At 37.0% G+C, this 15915-nt stretch overlaps 1 protein-coding gene across 2 annotated transcripts in view; it reads left to right on the top strand.

Moving 5' to 3' along the window:
• Window positions 1-15915, top strand: part of papss1 (3'-phosphoadenosine 5'-phosphosulfate synthase 1) — a 65715-nt gene that overhangs the window by 16749 nt on the left and 33051 nt on the right. For both annotated transcript variants that reach the window (XR_010006782.1, XM_062982801.1), the window contains exons 2-5: window positions 4487-4601; window positions 6824-7059; window positions 7968-8106; window positions 10955-11073. Coding sequence is in view for 1 of the 2 variants with exons in the window: in XM_062982801.1 (XP_062838871.1) it covers window positions 4487-4601; window positions 6824-7059; window positions 7968-8106; window positions 10955-11073 (609 nt within the window). In the remaining variant the exon portion in view is untranslated. The remainder of the gene's footprint in view (window positions 1-4486; window positions 4602-6823; window positions 7060-7967; window positions 8107-10954; window positions 11074-15915) is intronic.

Here is a 15915-nt window from a genome sequence, read left to right as displayed (position 1 = left end):
TACTGGTCAAAGGACATATAGTAGAATGCCAAGTTTTTAACTTTGTGTTTTAAAATACATTACAGCTGTACCTTCGGTTTGCTTCTGACACAATAAATAAGTATGATTCCACTTCTGCTTTCATGGTTACGTCTTGTGGAATCATGAATTATGTTTTTTTTAATGAGACACTAGACCTCTGAGAATTTTCATACCCCTCTATAAACTACAAATCCTAGGGATCCATAGGATGGAACCAGCACTGCGAAAGTAGAATCACAGTGCAATAATAATAAGAAAGTCTCATATTTCTTGGATTCTGGATCAGTATTCCAGTCTGTATTAGGTTTTCAGGAATCTGTCTGAAACACGTAGTATAAGTTTTCCTTTCTCAATCTTTATGTCAAATTGTTAGAAAATTAGGAACATCGTAAGTTATGAACAAATGTAATGCTGCGTAAAGGCAAAATTTAACTAATTTAATGTGTTTCAAAACTAATATATATTGGCCAAATTCATCTGACGCTTTAATCCAGTATTTGATACTATAAATTCATCTTTAAATTCATCCAAAGCTTTAATTTGCTCACATTGTACATTTCAATATCATAGTATTGTATCATTTTTCAAAATCCATTGATTTTTCTTCTTCTGGTTTTATGAACTTTTATTCTGTAAGGCTGATTTCTTGTTTATCTATAGTGAGTGAAATATATTTTAATGCTTTGCTCCTCTCTAAGGCCCCATCTACACTAGCATATAATGCAATTTCAGAATGCAGTTTTCCCTCACTGAACTTTATTATATGACAGAGTGGATTTATATAATCCAGTTCAATCCTATTAAACTGCATTGCGAAACTGAATTATATTGCAGTGTAGCCTAAGTAACATGAAAACGTTTGTTGTTGCACCTTGTTCCTTGTGAACAAAGAAGTTTGTTTTCAAGTAGGTGGTTAGATTAGAAAGAACTAATTGTTTGTGCTGCTTGTCACACAGATAAATGTTCTCTGAAGTCAAGACTCGGGCATAGCTGTGGATTTTCTGGAGTTTCTCCAACTTCTTTATAAATGAATAGTTCAGTCTTCTGAAATGTAATACCTTGGCTGGCAATCACAATAATTTCTTCAGTATGGGAAAGCTAAAATTTGAGATTATATGTTTATTGTTCTTGTTACTATATTGATCATAACGTTCTGTAACAATGTTGTTGTGCCAAAAATACTGTAGATGTTGAGTTACATTATTGAAGTCACATATTCTGGTAAGATACTGTTTGTGGGCAAGATTGCCATTGTATTAGGTGGGTTGTGTGTATAGATGTCTGAGTTGTAAGCCTGTATTGGTTTTGACTTCAGGTTGGGTTTTCTTGGGTACCTCAAAGAAGGTACAATGTGTCCTTGATATCTGCTGGGGTTGGTTTCTAGGACCTATCGTGGATACCAAAAATCTGGATACTCAGATCACATTATTTACAATACTCTACTAAGATAATAATAATAATAATAATAATCATAATCATAATCATAATCATAATAATTTAATTATATTTTGTCCTTTTCCCTGAGGGGACTCAGAGTGAATGGCAGCATAGGGAAACAGTCAGTGCTTTAATACAATGAAACACAAATACACAGACAAAGGCAAAGGCTTCGCCTTTCATTTCTGACTCTGGAGGTTGTGCTCATTTTTGGCTCTGAGGGAGGTGCTCATCTCCATTTCCAAGCCAAGGTGCCTGCGTTGTCCATAAACACCTCCTGGTTGTGTGGCCGGCATGACTGCCTGGAGCGTCTTTTTGCCTTCCCACTGAGGCGGTACCTATTGATCTACTCACATTTGAATGTTTTTGAACTGCTAGGTTGGCAGGAGCTAGAGCTAAAAGCAGGAGCTCACCCCATCCCACAGCACAGTGCACCACTGTGGCCCCCTATCATTATCATGGCAGTGGCAAAATCAAGTTAGCTTTTAAAATGAAATAAAATAAAATATATTTTCAAGCTCTGGATGTTTCAATCCGTGGATACAAAATCTGTAGATATGGAGGCTGGCTGTATTGCAGATGTTGCTGGAAAAAGTGGGGGAAAATGGCAAACAGAATGATAAATGGCTGGAATAATTTTCCAAGGAGGAGAGTAAAACATTTGAAGAACATGCCTATTGGAGAGACACGTGTCTAAAATTAAGAGTATTATAGAACAAGGGTGGGAATGATGTGGTCTCTAAGCTGCATATCGATCTGGAAGGGAAATTCAGAGGAGCTCTCAATATTTTAATTAATATTATCTGTAATCTATTTTCTTTCAAGGAGACTCAAATGCTCCCATTAAACCTCCAACCCCTCTTTTAATAATAGAATCATATAATAATAATAGTTGAAATAGACCACATGGGCCTTCCAGTCAACCCCCTGCCATGCAGGAAATGTACAAAGCACTCCTGACAGATGGCCGTCCAGCCTCTGCTTAAAGCCTCCAAAGAAGGAGCCTCCACCACAATCCGGGGTAGAGAGTTCCACTGCCGAACAGCTCTCACAGTTAGGAAGTTCTTCTTTATGTTCAGGTGGAATCTCTTTTGTTGTAATTTGAACCCATTGCTCTGGGCCCTAGTCTCCAGGGCAGCAGAAAACAAGCCTGCTCCCTTACAACAGCCTTTCGGGTACTTAAACATAGCAATATGATTCCTCTCAGCCTTATTTTCTGCAGATTTTGGTTGTGTAGTGTTTAATGTATCATAATTTTCATATGTTTAATGGTTCAATAAAACAAAAAAATTAATACTCATATTTTAATGCATTTTCATATTTTAATTTGTTTGGTGTTGTATTTATGGCTAGCAGCCCTGAGTTTCTATATCAGGAGTAAGAAGGGTTAAAAAATGGGGGGGGGGGGCTACTTTAATATCACCAAAAAGTTACAAAAAATGCTGTTCAGTGGCAGTCCCCATGCTGAAACAGGAAGGAATCCTCTCCCACCTCAAAGGTAATCACAAGTGACATGGTATCATTTCTAGTTATCAATTTGGTGGCCACAACATCATGTCTGTGGCTCTCAGAAAATGCTGAAAATTGGTGTTGCGAAAATACAGAGGAACTCATTGTTCTTTGACATTATCCAGTATATGACTTCATGCGGTATAGCTGAACAATTGAAGAAGGAGCTTAAAAAGTACATGCCATGATCTTACTTGGTGAAGGGTAAGATGAAAATGTAACAGGATAGGCTTTTCTCAGGAGTTACTGGGATTTTTCATTCTGAGCAGAGAATTAGATTGGAAACCTTCGACTTTACAATGAACAGATGTAATATGTAGCTTAGACTCAATGCTTTCTGTTCACATTATTGTGAAATTACCCTCTGCAAACTAATATACTGTTGGTGTCTTTGTGCATTGAAATATTAAGAACTTGCAGTCTTTGGAAAAAATGGGGTGAAATAGGAGCCTGCAAAGTACTTTGTGTACTTTGCTTTTAATTTGAGTGCCCTCTCCTGCTGGCTGGAGATGATAATAGCATAATTCAGAACCTCTGATTAGTACTAGGTTGGGGAAAGCCGGTCTCTATCTTATTTTTCTGGAGGTTTGTATATTTCTGACTGGAGATTGTGCATGAGAAGGCTGAGCAAAAATGAACTGCTCAAGATACTGCTTTTAATCTGCATGCGGAGCCCCCAGTGGCTAAACCCTTGTGCCGGCAGGACTGCTGACTTGAAGGTTGGGTTGCTGACCTGAAGGTTGCCAGTTTGAATGTTGCTTATCTGACTCAGTTGTTCACGCCTTCACATACTGAATGAATAGTAGAATTTTAGATCAGTAGAAAAATCTTGGTGGATGTGCTAACTAGGACAGACATGTAGTAGAAGGCTGGATGGACTTAAAAAGAAATTAATTTTTCTCCCCTGCTACTTCATATTTTGTGTTTTAAAAAACAAATACAGCCTGAAACTATATTATTAAAAAAACTCAATTGTTAGCATGTAAATATTATAAATACTGGCCTCTTATTAAATGATAACGGCTTAAAATTCTAAAACATGGGAGTTGGGGTTTTAAAAGATCTTTAGCTAAAGAGTGCTACTGTCCCACCAGACTACTAACTCCAAAATTCCATAATACTGAGCATGAAAGCTAAAGTAGTGTCAAATTGCATTAATTCTACAGTGTGGATGAACTCTTAGTCTGTTTCTTCAGATACATGGAGTGACTTCATTTCACACATCTGTAGAAATAGACTTAGTCTATGAAAGCTTGTGCTATCAACTTCATTTTCTCAGTCTCTAAGGTGCTACAAGATCCTTTTGCATATTGATATTCCAGACTAATACAGCTATGTCATTGAATATCAGTTCAAGTTAATTATGATTGCATTGTTAGTTTGTTTAACTTTCGCATGCTTCTATAGCAGATTATCCTGTTCACGTGCGTATTCCAATTTTTATTCCTGATCTACAGCTGACTGGTTTTGTTAAGTGAGTTTGACCAAAATTAAAAGTTCCTTTCTCAATCATTTTTAGGGGATGCAAAGAGCTACCAATGTCACCTATCAAGCCCATCATGTCAGTCGAAATAAGAGGGGCCAGGTAGTGGGGACCAGAAGTGGCTTTCGGGGCTGCACAGTCTGGCTAACAGGTAAAATTTCACTGCTGCCAAGTCCACTCTCTTTAATTTTTCATGACTCCGTTTTCTCTTTGACATTTTAAAATGGTGATAGTATGGAGAGATATCAAATGCCTAAATATCCAAAGAGTTGCCTAAAGATCTCTCAGGAGCCCAAAAAGCTTTTCATCTTGGCAGCCTTGTATTGATGCACGATTTTTATACTTGTTGCACACTTGTTTGTGAAATTGTAATAAATGGCCAAAAGTTTTAATTACATCTAAATAAATTATTCTGTTCACCAACAAAGTTGGCTACACAGAAAATAGGTTAGGGTAAACAAACAATGATAGTAACATTGAGTAGCCCTTATCTAAAATACTTGTGACCAGAAGTGTTTTGCATTTGGGATTTTTCTAAATTTTGGAATATCTGCATATACATAACGAGAGGTCTTGGCGATGTGACCCAAGTCTAAACACAAAATTAACTTATGTTTCATATACACCTACATCATACCCATATCTTGATAGTAATTTTATAAAATGTTTTATATTTTATACGGCATTTAATGTTTGCCTCTCCAAATGTCGTAAGCCACTCTGAGTCCCCAATGGGGAGATAGGGCAGGATAGAAATAAAGTCTCATTCATTCATTCATTCATTCATTTTAACATTTTTCAGCCTGATGAAAGGTTTATGTACATTGAATCATCAGAAAGCAAATGTGTCACTATCTTAGCAATACTTTCCAATATTGATAATTTTGGATTTTGGAGCATTTCAGATTTCTGAATAAGAGATTTTCAAGCTGTATGAATGTTGATGCTTCGTGTTGTTTCCAACTTATGGTAACTATTTCTGGTTTTTAAAAGGGTTCTTTCAAATACATTGTGATAAAAAAAAGAGAAAATCATAAAGAAAATAATAGAAAAGTAATTAAGCAAATTAACATGGTACAATTTCAATGGTAACTGCTGGGGATTACTTTTCAAACACAATATGAATATATTACTTTTTAAAATTAATTTTCTGTGCTCTATATACACAGAGTAGAATTTTCACTGATTTAGTGAGTAACCCGTTGTCGCAGCAGGTTAAACTGTTGAGCTGCTGAACTTGCTGTCTGAAAGGTCAGTGGTTCGAATCTGGGGAGCGAGATGAGCTCCTGCTGTTAGCCCCAGCTTCTGCCAACCTAGCAGTTCGAAAACATGCAAATGTAAGTAGATCAGTAGGTATTGCTCAAGTGGAAAGGTAATGGTGCTCCATACAGTCATGCTGGCTACATCACCTTGGTGGTGTCTATGGACAACGCCGGCTCTTCAGCTTAGAAATGGAGATGAGCACCAAACCCTAGAGTCAGACACCTAGTGAGTAAAATATTATCTGCGCCTGAGGCTGTGGCGCAGACGGGAGAGCAATGAATCACTGACCAGGAGGTCATAAGTTCGAGGCCTGCTGGGAGCTATGTTTGTTGTTTGTCTTTGTCCTATGTTAAAAAGGCATTGAATGTTTGCCTGATGTGTGTAATGTGATCCGCCCCGAGTCCCCTTCGGGGTGAGAAGGGCGGAATATAAATGCTGTAAATAAATAAATTAAGTAGTTAGAGAGAGTACAAAATTATCTTTTAAGGTTACTACAGAGGAATAAATCTGGTTTATAAAAAATACATTCTCAGTATTAAATTTGAGACATTTTAGAAGAAGTGCAAGCATATAGGAAATCTATAGAAACAATACGGTTCAGGCTTCAATCCTAAGGGTATAAGTGTCATTAACATGTACTTTATTAAGATGATGCACCTGTTTTCCTAAATATGATAAGGCAAGGAAGCTTTCATGACTTTAAATTGCTAGTGCATCTGTTGTTTTATAAACTGTATCACTAGACTTGTGAAATTAATTGCACGCACTGGTGTGTGTTTATATGTGTGTGAGAGTGTCTTCAAGTCACCTATCTCCTTATGTTGACCCCATGCTCCTTTTTGTTAGGATTTTCCTAGGTAATTAATGGTTATAGGTAGGTTTGCCATTGCAAACCACCTATAACCTTGTATTCTTGTATTCTCCTTGTATTCTTTGGTGGTTTCCCATGTAGTAAGTACTAACCAAGCTTGACTCTTCTTAGTCTTCAAAATCAGATGGGATCTGTGCCTATTTAGTCCCTACTATCTTCTGACAGTTGGGTTAAAAATATCAATTATGGTATCTAAGGAATATGGGTTCTATGTTTGCTTTTGTTTTGGATTAATTTAGGGCTGTCTGGAGCTGGGAAGACCACAGTCAGCATGGCACTGGAGGAGTACTTAGTGTGTCATGGCATCCCATGTTATACCTTGGATGGTGACAACATCAGACAAGGCCTCAATAAAAACCTAGGCTTCTCCCCAGAAGACAGGGAAGAGAATGTCCGTCGAATTGCTGAAGTTGCCAAGTTGTTTGCCGATGCTGGCTTAGTTTGCATCACTAGCTTTATTTCTCCTTATGCCCAGGTAAGCTTCCTATAGGAATAGTTTATAATATTGAGTGCCATTGACATTTGTATGTATATGGTCAAAATGTGACTTCGTTTGATTGTTTGTATGAAACAATGAACAAATGTTTGCCATGATCTGGAGAAGCCATTGTGCGCATCAGAATATTTGGTTTGACACCATTGTATCAGATATTGATATGGAAGACTATGAAATGGGTTGTGTGAATGTGTATCATTTCTTGTAGATAACTTCTTGAAGCAACTCATTCTGGCAGGACATAGCAACCAGGAGCAATTGTACAGCATGCAAAAGTGTGCAGCTCATGGATACGAAACCAAGATTCTCTGGAATCCTGGATTATTGTTTTGTAAAAAAAAGGGTAGTAAAATAACTCAAAGCTGAAATAACCATTAAATTAAGTAATTCTGTGGAAAACTAGAATGTTGCTGTATTAAAATCTCTCTTATATATGTAAGTCATGGTCAAAACAAGCAGGCTCCCTTATAACTTTACATATTGTGAAAGAAAAACTCCTAAAATACTTCTTAGGATTGAGATCAGTGAAAAATAATTTTGAATAATGATTTAATTGAGAATGCAGACTTCCCTCTGCATTTGCAAGATTAACTTTTGCAGATTTGATTATCCATGGATTCTTTAATATATCATCTGTAGGAATCTCTAGGTCCCCCATTGCATATCTATGGTCACCTTCTGCAGACATTGACCATAGTTTTTCCCTGGAGGACCTAGAGATTATTTTCTCAATTAAAAAGATTACCGTTTTATTTCTTTGTGTTTCTTCTTCTGGAGAGGTCTTGTGCCTCTTATCCCTGTGAAAGTATAGGATATGCTATGTTGGCTATGTTGTGTGCTGTAGAACTTTATTTCTATCACTTTTCTTAGTCTTTATTGCTTTTCAGGACCGTAACAATGCTAGGCAGATTCATGAAGTGGCCAGTCTGCCTTTCTTTGAAGTATTTGTGGATGCTCCATTGTATGTTTGTGAGCAGAGAGATGTGAAAGGCCTCTACAAAAAAGCTCGTGCTGGAGAAATTAAAGGTAGGTCATGGTGTCACCTTTGTGACAATGATTTAGATTATTACACTGTCATTTTAACACGCATATCTTCTGAATCTGAGACAGTGTGACCTGCCCAAGGTCACCCAGTGAGTTTCCATGGCCAAATGGGGATTCAAATTCTGGCCTTCCAGTATTCCTGTCTAACACCCAAACTATGACTACATCTACAACATACTGACTCTTTATTACTAGCTTGTGAATATGTTTTATACCAGTGTTCTACATTGGTTCTATTTAGTGCCCTCTGTAATATCTGAGCAATATGTGTGACTATTTCCTGTCCCTTTTTTAGGTTACCAAGAGCATATGCTTGCTATTATGTGTACTCTTCTTGTATCGAAGTTTCCTTTGTCCTTTATGTAGGCAACTTAGTATTGTGTGATATGTTGATAAAAGTAATAGTCATAAAACAATCTCATGGAATACATGTATAGGTTGAGTACCCCTAATCTGGAAATCCTAAATGATCCAAAATCTGATTTTTTTTGTGTGGCCAGCTTTCTGCTTCTGTCTTTGTGGTGGAGGTTGTGATGCTCCTGCATCATTTGCAAGGTGATAGCCAGAAGTTGGTAGGCTTACCAGAGATCTCCTGCACAGTACTGTATTGCCTTCCTACTCAAATATCAAGTCTCGTATGTCCTCAGCCTCGTAAATCCATAGTCTCTCTCTCTTTCTCAAGGTTCCCAACTTGTACACAACATAAATAGTGAATGAATGAGATGCAAGGCTGGAGAGAAAGGATCGAGAATGATGCAAGGTTCTGTGAAATGGCAAGATAGATAGATATCCAAGTTACCTTATTTTTATATATGCAAATATTAGAAAATTCAAATAAATAAATAAAATGCAAATCCAAAACACTTTGGACAAAGGATGCTCAATGTATACTTATACTAATAATGGTAAAAGTCATAAAGAAATATGCAATCAGTCCCCTATCCTTACACAACACGTTTTTTAAAACAAAAACAAACAGCCTTCCATTGATGATCAAGACTTTAAAAACAGACACATACTGCTGTGCTATGAGGGAAGGTGCTGGAAATGGAAGGATTAAGTGTTTCCCTCTGAACAGTTTGGTACATAGTCCAAATTGGGGCTCTATATACTTAGTGTAAAGACAAACAAGAAGGGAAATTGAATACTGTGTAATCAATCTGAAAAGTAGAAAATAGAAGATTGCACTGTGAAAAAGAGTAACTTGTTAAGTGTGTTGTCGAAGGCTTTCATGGCCGGGATCACAGGGTTGTTGTATGTCTTTCGGGCTGTGTGGCCATGTTCCAGAAGCATTCTCTCCTGACGTTTCGCCCACATCTATGGCAGGCATCCTCAGAGGTTGTGAGGTATGGAGAAAACTAAGCAAAGAGGTTAATATATATCTGTGGAAAGTCTAGGGTGAGAGAGGTCAGTGTGAATGTGTAGTTAATCACTTAAATTAGCATTGAAAAGCTTATCTGCTGTCTTCTTCCTGCCTCTGGGGCATCCTTTGTTTAGAGTCGTTAACTGCCCTTGGTTGATTCATGTCTGGAAACCCTCTGTTTTCAGAGTATTGCTTTTTATTTACTGTTCTGATTTTTGAGTTTTGTAATACTGGTAGCCAGATTTTGTTCATTTTCATGGTTTCTTCCTTTCTGTTGAAGTTGTCCACATGCTTGTGGATTTCAATGGCTTCTCTGTGTAGTCTGACATGATAGTTGTTAGAATGGTCCAGCATTTTTGTGTTCTCAAATAGTATTCTGTGTCCAGGCTGGTTCATCAAATGCTCTGCTATGGCTGATTTCTCTGGTTGAATTAGTCTGCAGTGCCTTTCATGTTCTTTGACTCTTGTTTGGGCGCTGCGTTTGGTGGTCCCTATGTAGACTTGTCCACAGCTGCATGGTATCCGGTAGACTCCTGCAGAAGGGAGAGGATCCCTCTTGTCCTTCGCTGACCGTAGCATTTGTTGCATTTGTCGCTGACCGTAGCATTTGTCAAGACAAAGATCCACCCAGAGGAAAGGTGTACTTACCATACATCAAGGGAACTACTGACCGCATAGGGAAGCTGATGAAGAAGCACAACCTACAAACTATCTACAAACCCACGAAGAAAATCCAACAAATGCTACGGTCAGCGAAGGACAAGAGGGATCCTCTCTCTTCTGCAGGAGTCTACCGGATACCATGCAGCTGTGGACAAGTCTACATAGGGACCACCAAACGCAGCGCCCAAACAAGAGTCAAAGAACATGAAAGGCACTGCAGACTAATTCAACCAGAGAAATCAGCCATAGCAGAGCATTTGATGAACCAGCCTGGACACAGAATACTATTTGAGAACACAAAAATGCTGGACCATTCTAACAACTATCATGTCAGACTACACAGAGAAGCCATTGAAATCCACAAGCATGTGGACAACTTCAACAGAAAGGAAGAAACCATGAAAATGAACAAAATCTGGCTACCAGTATTACAAAACTCAAAAATCAGAACAGTAAATAAAAAGCAATACTCTGAAAACAGAGGGTTTCCAGACATGAATCAACCAAGGGCAGTTAACGACTCTAAACAAAGGATGCCCCAGAGGCAGGAAGAAGACAGCAGATAAGCTTTTCAATGCTAATTTAAGTGATTAACTACACATTCACACTGACCTCTCTCACCCTAGACTTTCCACAGATATATATTAACCTCTTTGCTTAGTTTTCTCCATACCTCACAACCTCTGAGGATGCCTGCCATAGATGTGGGCGAAACGTCAGGAGAGAATGCTTCTGGAACATGGCCACACAGCCCGAAAGACATACAACAACCCTCTAACTTGTTAAGCTTTGTCTCTCTTGCAGGCTTTACTGGTATCGACTCAGAATATGAGAAGCCTGAAGCCCCTGAGCTGGTACTCAAAACGGATTCCTGTGATGTCAACGACTGCATTCAGCAAGTTGTGGAGCTTCTGCAAGAAAGGGTATGGAGTCTCGTACTGCTTGCTTTCTTTTGGTTGATGACATGCTTCTCTGAGATACATTTTGTCTGACCCTCTTTCAACCTGAGAACCCAAGTACAACCACAGAAGATTTTCCTTTATTCATTATCATTTTGCCTAAGGGCACTGCACTGCATATTACATTCTGCTCTGTTTTTGTCTGGACTTTTATAGTTCAGACCTAAAGAATAGAATGCTATAGATATCCTGTAGCAAATGTTTTCAGCTAAGTTATACGCATACCTTTTTCTGGTTTTACTACTCAAAATAATTGTTTTAGTACAGTTTCTCATTAACAGGTCAAAAGGCTCTCAGGCTTTGTGAAATGTTGTTTCTGATGTACTTTCTAGGATATGCATCCTGTTTATGACATTTTTTTTCAGCTGCGCATTGTTCACTTGGCTCCATCCCTTGCGGCCACTGAAGATGATTCTTCACACAACTAGTCATCCAAAGAATGACTAGCTGAGCGGTCTGGCTTCAAATAAAACTTTTTGAAGCAGTTTCAAAAGCCTTAATAAAGCAGTCTCTTTTTCTTTGAAAAAGACAGTGCCAAAGTGTGATGCTAAAATTAAAATGAGTAAATTATTAGCATATGGTAATGGTAATCTTACAAATTTGAATGAGGGCCATGGTTTCATTAACTGTTTTCCTCCCAACAGAGATTAAGAACCTATGATATTGTGAAAATTTATTCATACATCTGAAATCCTTAGGACAATAAATGTTTTGGATTTTGGATTTTTGGATTTTGTAATATATGTACATATTTGCATATACCTACATAATGAGCTAACTGGGAGATGGGACCTAGGTCCAAACAGGAAATTCATTTATGTTTTGTATACGCTGTATACACATAGACTGAAGATTTACATAGAGGACATCACTGGCACATACTTTGTGATTATTGAAAAGCTATTATAGCTCAGACCTAGATATGCTGGGATGCTGAGTCTTGCAGTAACATTTTGCTAGATACTTCTTTTAGATCATGGATTTATTTATTCAAAATGAATGAGTATAAATATGAATTTCTTCCTTATGGTCTCTGTGAAATCGCACATATGGAGAACTACCAGATGTGCGAATTTCACAGATGATCACCCGAAGAAACATGGTTACAGGTAAGAGATTCAAACCAATATGGGTGCGGAAAATAATGGATGTGTTAGACAAGTGATCTTTTCAAAGCTCTTAAAATGTAATTCTCAGACTCTGGTATGCAATGTCCTTCATTTTTTTTTTTTGCAAAACAACTGTGCAAATTAAAAGATAGTAATGATCCCTGAATGGAAGATTAATTTTCTTTCTGTACTGTAGGCACATGTGAAAGCCTGATTGAAATACATTTATGGCAGTTTCTCCATGCAACATATGAAAGCCATCCGCTATACTTTCTTAGTTTTCCAGTACAGTCTTAGCAGCTGTACTCAAAGACAACCCTCCCCATAAAATATGTTCAAGAAAGCAGAACATAACATGATCAATATAAAACAGGCAGGGACTAAATTTATAGCAAGCAATAATTCAAAGACCTACGTTTCTCTTTGCATAGTTAAAAATTGCCCTTTAAACTCATGAAAGTAGCACAAAGACACAGACTTTCAAAAGCTGGTGAGAATATTCAATCCCTTTGCCTGAAGCCAAAAGGATATAAAATCAAAACTCCTGTGTGGATTGACTGAATCTTTCTATTATGAACTGCTAGTGCTCTGGAGACTTTCAGCATCATGGAACTGATTCTGTGATCAGTGTCACAATTCTTGAATATTAATTATGAAACTTTAAGAAATTTTTCAAACATAGTTGTTCTTATTTGGAGTTCAGAATCCAATTTGAGCAGCATTTCAAATATCAAAATGCTGTTCAATGGTGATAAGGAAAGGAAATATGATGATCTAAAAAAAAAATCAAACAAGAGGAATTCCCCCCCCCCCAGCAGAAACAAATTAAACATTTATCCTGTCATGCACAATTTCTTGCAACAAAACAGAATCATATTATTTGTTAGAATATGGTTTTGTGATATTTGTTAATATGTGGTCTGCCCCAAAAGTAATGAGAGTGCTTTTGAATAACCACATGTTTGCAATTTCACGGAGGAGACTTACAACTCTGGTTTTCAAATGCTCCAAAACTTGTCGGTAAAATGTTTGATTCATAGTCAGTCTCGGTATCACAGATTCCTTGTGAACAACTCTCTTTGAATTAAAAAAATATGATCAGCATGGATTTCACTCTTGATTTGCTCATTTGGGCCTTCTTTGGTCAAGGTGCGTGGGAAGTCTGCCACTCTGAACTCTGTCTTTTGGTTGTGGGATCATACTCGAAAAACCCAAGTTATCACTCTGATTATCAATTGCTGAAAAAGTCGGATTCACTTGTCACATGATTCCAGAGTTGCCAATAAACCAATACACAGTTGTCCTTTTGTTCATCTGACAAATTCTTTGAGACCAGTTTTACACAAATTTTTCTCATGTGCAGATCTTTGGTGGATGTTCATTTTTGAAAGTCCTACCTTCTCTACAATTATCACACATTCAAACATTGGGCCTTATCCAGAACCTCGAAGCCACATTGATCTCAGATGTTGAAACTGAAGACTGCTGTACGCGGTGTTCATCCTTAACACTTTCTGTTCCATTCTTACACACCTTGTGATACCTGAAGACTTGGGCTGAAGACAAAACAGCATCACTGTAAGCTGTCCCTAACAATTGTAATCGTAATGTTTCCAAGTTTCATGCAGAATTTGATCATGTAACACTGTTCCAAACTCCTCTGCAGTTTCACATGCGACAAGACACATAAACAATTACATACTTTGCTAACATACCGACTACTGAAAAAGCATGGACTCAACCGAGGAAGGTCAAATTGTGTGTCTGGGTTTGTCGTCCACTTGTCTCAACCCCCACTTTCCTTTCCTGGCCCTTCTGCACTGGTCAAAAAATAATTCTTGCTTTTGGGACAGAACACATATTTGCAAGAATAGCTACAATTTGTATGGTTATAATGTGAATAGTTCTCCAAAATGGTCTGGAGTAGAAACACATTAGGGGCAGGGCGGCTTGTTTCAAATTAGTCCAATTTGTTCGTGTAATGCAATGCATATTCTGGCTATTGTCTAATATAAATGTATTCAGTATTCCAATTAAATCTGTAGTTTACCATGTATTGTGTTATTTTCCTAGGACTTTTTAATGATACTCTTGACATATAATCAGTGTTGGAACATCCGTCGTGTCTGGATAACTTAAAATGAGGTTGCTGTTGTTCCCATGTCAACATTCCTGTATTCAATTTTAATAGTGGCAATAAATATCATTTAGTTCTTAGTGTTGAATACTGAAGCAATTAATGGTGATTTAATATCTCCGTGAAATGACGTTAGTACACAAGGCTTTTCTGCTATGTGAATTAGTCGTCTTTTCATTTTCTTCACTGGTGGATGTTGTTTCAAGTTTCCTAAATGAAAATAAATTGGCTTTGACATATAGGCATAATTGGGAGACTTTCAACAGCTTTGGCCATTAAAAATCCGGTTCAAGTCTTCAAAGCTTAGAGCTTCCTTCATTGAGTCAATCCACCTGTCATCTTCTTTTTTTACTGCTTTGAGCTCTATGGAGCATTACCTTCTTCAGTAAATTATATCATCTCATGATATATCCAAAATACAGTAGCCTAGGTTTAATCAAGTCATCATTAACCAACAATAAATCTATACTTAGATGTTGAATAATTGAAAAGGAGAACAATTTTTGGTTTGTTTTCAAAGAGGTTTAAACATCTTCTGGAGAAAGCTCAACCCTCAAGTGGTCACTAGAGGGCCTTCTAACATAGTCTTTTCACTGTTTTGTGCACGATGCATAAAAAGTAGGGTTCTTGCCTCTGTTTTTAATCTAAAGTGATATTTTAAAAATTGCCTTTATATGTACAGGAATGCTAGATTTACTCATGCTATAAATTACTTTAAACATTTTTCCTTTTCATGAAATCACAGTTCAAAGCTCAGAGAAATTCTGTACTGTGCAGAAATCAAACATAGCCCCTTTTCTATTGAGATGCTGATGGTTGCATTTTATGTGGTGCAGCAGGTACATACATGGACTATGCATTTGATTATATGGCCACTGAGATATAACTTTCCTTGTAACAGCCCTACATTAATCTTCATGCTTGCAGTATTTTTGGCTGGAGACAAAACAGTATTGAAATAAGAGAAAACCCCTTCATAATACATTAAAGGAAACATTTTAATAACTTACTAAAACACTTCATAAAATGACATGTCCCTCCACCCTTTTCTTACATTCAAAGTCGGCATAGTAAAAAAAAGTTTTTAATATTCCATGGCTTTCACATCTTTGAACACAACTCTTTTTTCGAATGGTTTGGTTTCAAGGAAAAACTCTTCAGCAACAGCTATTACCTTTTTTATGAAACAAAACTCACTGTCCCTATATTATCCCTAGTTGTTCTTATTATAAAACATGCACATTAGGATGGAATGTCATTCTTAATAAATAGGAATGAGTTATTAACATATGGTTGTGATTCTTAACAGAATTTTAATCTCCATGAAAAATTGATTTTATGCAAATGAAATATTTTAATTTTAAAAGCATGCTGTTAAAATGATTCATTTCCTGAAGATTCTCACAACTACATTTCTGCAAAATAATATTTTGCACTTAAGAGATACTTATGACAAAATAAATTAATGTTCTTGGATTCTACTATTAGAGATTGAAGAAAAATATTAATTTTAAATAGATTACAGTAAAATGTTACAGTAAAATGGTTGCACAAATATTT

This window comes from Anolis carolinensis, chromosome 5 (assembly GCF_035594765.1).
Source record: "Anolis carolinensis isolate JA03-04 chromosome 5, rAnoCar3.1.pri, whole genome shotgun sequence".
Taxonomy (NCBI): Eukaryota; Metazoa; Chordata; class Lepidosauria; order Squamata; family Dactyloidae; genus Anolis; species Anolis carolinensis.
This window is presented reverse-complemented; position numbering and strand designations above follow the sequence as displayed.